The following is a 7,168-nucleotide window of genomic DNA, read 5'->3' on the forward strand; positions in this document are numbered from 1 at the left end:
CCACTACAGTTTTGGGATGCACCTGGTACCATGACATTTATTAGGAATAAAGTCTTCTGAGTTCTGGTGCATTTGTGCGTGCGGGGGGTTGTTACCTGCTTGAGTTCAGCCACAGTCAGCCTGTTCATCCTCCTCAGCTTCTTCTTAGACAGTTTCGGTGCATCTTGTTTGACTTCCTGTATGAAAAAAAAAAAAAAAAAAAAAAAAAAAAAAAAAAAACACTTTAGATGTTTAACAAACAAAAACAAATAAAAAACCAGGATTTATTTTTTAATAACAAGTAAAAAGGTTTGTACCTCATCACTATCATCGCTGTCTTTTCGCTCCAATTCAAATCCCTTTTTCCGCAGGACACCTAGCATCTCCTGCTTCTCGGCCTTCTCTGGCTCTTTGTCCTTCTCTTTCTTCACATCATCAGTCAACTAGAAAACAGGAAGCAAAGAGTGACGTCACTAGAAGATAAAAAACACAAAGATCTGCTTGCAGCAGAAATTAAAAACTGATGAATTCACCTTAAAAGCTTCAAAAATCCTCTTGAAAAAGATGAAGTTGGGGTCGTAAATCTCCGGTTCCTCTGTGACGTACTCGATCTCCACCTCAGGATCCTTCCCTTTGTCTTTATCTTTATCTTTGTCTTTCTCCTTTTCCTTTTCACCACCGTCCTTCTTCTTCTGCTGCTGCTGCTGCTGTTGTTGTTGTTGCTGCTCAGCCTGCTCCTTCTTCTCCTGCGCTCGCTTCTTCTTGCTCTTCTTCTTGCGGTTTCTGCGTCGACGGTTTTTCTTAAAGAGAGGAGTAATTTATAAAATTAAAACGGGACTTTTAACAAATATTTGTCCAATAACAGCAACTGAGATGAAAACTGAGAAGAAAAACTAAACTATATTAGAGTGGATCGTGAGCGCTTACGTCTTTTTTCGACAACTGCCCGTCATCTTCGTTCTCAGACATCAGCAGTCCTGAGGAGTTGTTTGTATCCATGTCTGCTCCCTCGTCATCGTCGTCTGAACGAAAGGCAAAGGGTGCTGTTTAAAGCTCTCCATACAAACAAGTCATGTAGTCTTTATAAAGAAATTGTTTTATAATGTAATTAATGTTTCCTTAATACTATTACAGAACAGAAGCAATCTGCAAGGACGTGTGTTCGGATCAGAACTTTTGTGGAAAGTCAGACTCATCCAAAMAGGACTGACATCTTATGTCAAATGTGTGTTTCTGTTTGTTAGAAAAATATCTCATAAAACACGGGATGGATTAATTAAACAATTGATTATTATCAGGGTTGCACATAAAATTTTTGGTCTGCTTCTCAGGGGACAACCTACGGTTGTTCCTTGGTGCTCATATTTTCCTTCACTCATTTAACACATTTATCTAGATGGGCGTCAGGGCATCTAACGTCCCCCTGTTCTGTTTTATGACTCCTATCAGCTGCAATGTCTCAGGACATCATGCCAAATCAGTCCACCAAGTTTTTTATTTAATTTTTTTTACTCTGCATAAATTTTGTAAACTACCTAAGTGGCCGAGGGGCTGGGTGTATGTCATATAAACATCACAAACTGAACATTTCATGGTTAAATTTCTTATAGACTACACATGTCCTTTAGATGTACAACTCCTGTAGTATGGTCCTAAATATAAACAAGTTTAGCAAATCAAGAACCCTGTTTTTTTTTATAAAATTGTGAATGAAATTTGGGGATATTTATGATAAATTAAAATAACATTTAAAACTCATTCACCTAGAGAACATGGCAAGTTGTTTTTATGTTTTTAATTTAAAAATTTTTTTTGATGGGGGTGATGTTAAACAGAGAATCATCTTTGCTTTAATATGGGGCAAATAAATGTTATGTTAGAGTTAATGTGGTTTAATTAGAAGAACTCAAACAGTGAATCTCACAGAAAGACTCAGCCTGCACGTGCAGCGACGCGCTCATACAGCAGTCTCTCAGGAGGAGAGTTCAGTCACTCACACAGAGTTGGACAGATCTGTTTGATAACAACACTCTGAACATATATTTAATATAAAGTTAGGTTTTACAGACCAAAGTCTCTGGTAGTTCAGGAGCAAAGTGCAGGAGGAGATGTCAGGACTGACCGCTGCAGCCTCTGAGTCGAGCCACTGCTTCAACCAAACCTGCTCTCACTAGCTATGTTTACATGCACAAAATTTTTTGATCTGATTGAAATGTATTCGGATTAAATAATTCGAATGTACTGTTTACATGGACACAATCCGATCATGAAAAGTGTTTATGCGCAGTGTTGTAAATTTTCAGCTCTACTTTGGTGTTACAAACGTAAACAACACTCCTCTGTGCGCTCAGGACAGACCCGTGTCAGCTTTTAATAACGGTAGAGACGTCGTTACTCCTCGGTTGAGCTGCAGATGAAGCAATAAGTGCTTTTTATTTTTTGCGAAGCAACGTCTGCTGTTTGTTTCCTTTTTTATCTGTTGAGAGAGCGAGGAGGAAAAGTTCTGCGRGGTGCAACACAGCTGCGCTGCTGTCCCACCTCCTCTAAGAGCAGAACTGGGTGAATGAAAGTCAGCAGACATGCACACAGGTCAGTTTTCTACAATCAGAATAAGATGATCCAATTAAGTGTTTACATGAACGTCATTCCCATTATCAATCGGCATAACCCAKCCGACTCATTCGGATTAAAAATTCATTCGGATCGAGCTCAATCGGATCAGAATAATCCGAAAGGGCTGTTTACATGATGCATTTTTATTCCGAACGACCTTTTAATCCGATTACTTTTGTCCATGTAAACGTAGCTAGTTAAAGTCCCGCCCTGCTCTGCTCTGAATGGATAAAATGGCTCTGGACTTCGTCTGATTTGTTGAAGGCAGTGTCTGTTTAATCCTTATATCAGGGTCCCGCTGTCAGGCTTTGTGAGCCCCGAACAACGATCCAGTCACACCACTGCGGCTGGATTTTTATTTATTTATTTTTTAAGAAATCAAATTGCGACCAAACTGGTCACACTCTAGAGCCCTGCTAGCTGTTGTTTTGACAGACAATCCGGTACAATCTTAGGTACGCAAGTGAGCTTTATGACATTCCATCTGGTGCGCTTTTTCTTTTTTTGACAGCGCATGCGCACCTGCGCACCGCTTATGTGCAACTCTGATTATTATTCTTTACAGCTGTATCTGAATGTCACGACACATACTGAGCAAATCTCAAGTGAAATCCCAAATAGGTTTATTTACAAGGTTTGATCAAAAAAGAAAAAAATTGTATAGGTCTTCTGGACGGGTTCTTCTCTAATGAAACGTTTCGTCTCTCCTCCAAGAGACTTCTTCAGTCTGAGAGTTTCAGGCAAAATTCAGGCTTTTAAGCCCTGCCTCCYTGTGACTGATACTCACATCACATGGCTATCGTTGACACCTAATTAACACTTATTGTTAAAAGGGGGTGGAGTGATACTGGCAATAGCAGCGCTGTAGGAGGGGGACAATTGAAAACGGAGGCCTCCACCTCTGTTTAATGATGGACGGTCTGATCAAAGCACCATTATCTCACAACATGAGGATTTTTAGTAAAAACTTTGGCATTAAGAGGTGGGTGATATGAATTCCTTCAATGTGAACTAGACACTATTTTTTAAAAGAGCTATTAATAATATAGATAAAACATCAGATTTGTCTTTAGTTATTGTTCATCTTCAGCTTGTGGCTGTTCCGACCTGCTACATCAGTGAGCTGCTCCTGTCTGATCTCCTTCAGCTGCAGGATCTTCTCCAGAGCCTGGGGGATCTTGGGTCCACTGATGCTCATTTCCTCGTTCTGCCAGAGCTGGAAAGAAAAACGAGGAAGCAAAGATAAAAATCAGTTGTTAATAAAGAGAAGAAATATTAGTCAAAGTATCTGTTTTTAATCATTGGTCTATTAAGGGTAATTTAAGATGAACAAAAAGGTTTTGGTTCAGCTGTTTGGATACAACAAATTTGGGCAAAAATGACAAAAATGTGACAAAAACATGACTCTTTGAATGAGCTGTAACAATAGTTCTGCCAATTCTGCCTGTGTGAACTGTAGATATGATGTTTAAAAAAGGGAAAATACTGTTTGTTTACCTCCTTGTCCTCGCCTGGAGGGGGTGGCGCCCTCTGTTTGTGGGACGGCAACAAAGTGATGCCAGGAGGAAGCGGCCCACGAGGATCCAAGGCCGAAACTTAAAGAGAAATAAGCAAAACAAAGAATTAAAGACTTTTTAAGAATTTTAAACGTTAGCTTTTCAGAGTTCTCTTTAAATCATCTGTTTGAGGAGTTGCAGTCAGGCTGTAGAGCTCATCAGAAAAGCAAAATAAGCTGTTTAGCAGAAAAACAAATGGACAAATTTTTCATGTGCACAACCCARATGCTCTAATCAACTGCTCATCCCACAAATGCATGTTCCTTACAAATGTGGCACCATTTAAAAGGGAGTTTAATGGACTTTCCAACACTATAAGATTTATTGCCAAGAGGCATTGTTACAACAAACAATGCATATTTATAACATAAAGGTATGCTTCCTTGTCTTTGTGTCTATGGTGTATAATGATGTGATTGTGATGCTGTAATTCTGAGTGTTTTATGTGCTGCAGAACAGGAACCTGCTGTAAAACAGCAATTATGCTGAGTCAGGCTTGATTTTTAGTAATCTTTTCCTGTTYAATCAATAAATCAAATCAAATCAAAGACAAACCTCTTATTTCGGTGACAGTGGGCATAGATCTAGCAGAGATCTTGGCCATCTCCTGCTGACGCTCCTGTTCCATCAGCACTGCAGCCTGACGAGAGGGGAAAGAACAACAACAGAAAGGCCTGGGTTATTTACATTTACAGCAGCAGCTAGCAGTAGTGCTTGTAATTCAGCTTGGAGGCACTTCCAGRAGGAATAATATCATTTAAACTACTGCTATTCCTTGCTATAAATCCATGAAATCGGAGTTGTTTTAGAAAGTAGAAATCGTGTCATGACCTCAACCCTATTATAGAGCTGTCTAAGATATGAACTGTAACATTTCCACAGATCCCTACTTCAAAAGATCCAAACTATTATGTTTAGTTTTCAAATGAAAAAAAAAAAGGGTAAAAATTGAATGCTTACCCTTTTCTGTTGCTCCAGAAGGTCCTTTTCGTCTCCCTATGAAAAAACACAAACAAAAATCATCAAATCAAAATGTACAGCAGTTTGTGTTGTTTGGTTCTACAGCAGAATCCTCTAATCTAACGTGATCYTCATGACAGTCATAATTGTTGCACCATAGTGATATGCCAAGGTGCTTCATATCACTGCTTTAAAAAAGGGTTTAAAAAACAAAAAGGATTTCATGTGACCTTATACTAGTTTAAGTTTTTTAGCTGTAATTTAGATTTGATCTCCCCAAACTCCATTTTATTAGTTTAGTGATGCTGTGTTTTTAAACACGATTTTGTTTGTTTGTTTATATTTTCCTTTTTTTTTTTTTGGACCCGTACCTCGTGGTGTAAAACCATGGCTGCCCTCTGCTGAGCCATCTTCAGTTGGTTGTCCTGCGATAGGACGGGAGGGGGCAGAGGCGTGCGCTCCATGCCCATGGGTAGAACAGGTGGAGGGGGGCCGCCGGGGGGCATCATACCCATAGGCTGGAGCATACTGATGCCAGGGGGCATGGGTGGCATGGGCATCGGGGGGAGAGGAGGCATACCTGGAATCTGAAAAGGAAGAAGATTGTGAGGGGAAAATAATTAAAAAGTATACGGGTTTTGCAGATTCAGAATGAAACACATAAATATCAAATTCTACAAATTAAGTACTTGAGACCTTTATATTTGGACCAGATGTATTGGAGCAAAGAAAACACTAAAACTTGTAGATAGATTGGTGTCTATGTGACCAATAAAGAATTTACCTGAGGACCCATTGGTTTGTCCTCATTCGGTTTGCTGAGGATAATGCCAGTCTGAAGAACAAGATAAAATATTGGTAAATTTCAGTTACTAAATTAGTACATCACTCCTAAAGGTAAACGAAAATAAAAAAATGTGCTGATTTTCCAGGCAACACCAAGCATCAAACTGAACTAATGCGAAAACGAAGTGTATAAGTTGTGTTTACCTGCATCATGTAGCCCTTCAGCCGCTCTATGAGCTCCTCTCTTGGGCCTGGATTAAAAAAAAAAAAAGATTAGTAATAGGCAAAACAACATGGAAAGGACAGATAAATAARACAAGACATAATATGTCAGTACCAATAACTAATCAAAAAAGTGCACAAACATACATTTTATGGGCAACAACACTAAAATTAGCAACAGGAATTAGCTGAGCTAAATTATGTTTCATTACAAAGACCAGCCAGACCAGTGACATAGCTGGAGCTTGAATTACGTCATACTAATACTGAAATAAAACWAAACAACCACATGTAAAGTTTTCATAAGATTATAAACACATTTCWGGCCCAGGTTTAACGAAACTACTCCGTTTAACGCCGCTCTCTTTGCTTTGCTATGGCTAAAGCTAGTTAGCACATAGCTAGACTTGCTCCCAAAGGTCCCTCCGCATATTTCTTACCCATGGTCGGCGCTCCCAGCTCCGCCAGCTTGGCTTGAAGCTCCGGATTGCTCCATGTGTTTAAKGCCGCGATAGCACTTCCTAAATCGGACGGGAGAGAGTCAGTTCCCGGTGCTCCGTCAGATGCCATGTTGTGCTTCTCTCATGAACAACGACGGGGTTAACAGCGGAAACAACGCGAGAACTGGAKGACTGCAATGCATTATGGGAAAAGGTCAACAAGCTGGATGATTCACAATTTAGCCACTAGATGTCAGTGTTGGAAAAGCACTTTTTGTCAAATCACACATTAGATTCTACACTGCACTTTATTAAAAAAGGTAGTTAAAATGTAGTAATTAAGTAGTTTTTAACGAAAAATATTTTAGGAAGCAGAATTCTCACCTTATTTTTTTTTTTACTGTGCAGGGATTAGCACTGTCAGTACATTGCTGAGTAATAAGGTTGTCTGTTAAATCTCAGCTAGTATCATTTTGTATGGAGTTCTTTTATTGAATGAATTGGTTTATTTAGTTTAAAAACAGTTTCAAGCATGCATCATGCTTTATTTACTTGTTTTTTATACTTATTTTGTTTGTACTAACTTTTATTCTTCCTGTATGGAATAATACT

The 7,168-nt window shown here is 39.1% G+C and overlaps 1 protein-coding gene across 1 annotated transcript; it reads right to left on the reverse strand.

Annotated features, from left to right (window-relative positions):
* Positions 1-95: 95 nt before the first annotated feature.
* LOC106536050 (splicing factor 3B subunit 2) lies at positions 96-6,721 on the reverse strand (the record flags this gene model as incomplete). Its single annotated transcript, XM_014033221.1, is given in 12 exon segments — positions 96-176; positions 297-422; positions 513-779; positions 907-1,001; positions 3,700-3,808; positions 4,090-4,187; positions 4,704-4,788; positions 5,109-5,144; positions 5,480-5,695; positions 5,893-5,943; positions 6,099-6,145; positions 6,557-6,721. Coding segments are annotated over 12 exon segments (1,341 nt in total), but the record flags the coding sequence as incomplete, so codon positions are not given.
* Between the last annotated feature and the right edge of the window lie 447 nt (positions 6,722-7,168).

The sequence above is a fragment of the Austrofundulus limnaeus genome, unplaced genomic scaffold, assembly GCF_001266775.1.
Source record: "Austrofundulus limnaeus strain Quisiro unplaced genomic scaffold, Austrofundulus_limnaeus-1.0 Scaffold1667, whole genome shotgun sequence".
NCBI lineage: Eukaryota > Metazoa > Chordata > Actinopteri > Cyprinodontiformes > Rivulidae > Austrofundulus > Austrofundulus limnaeus.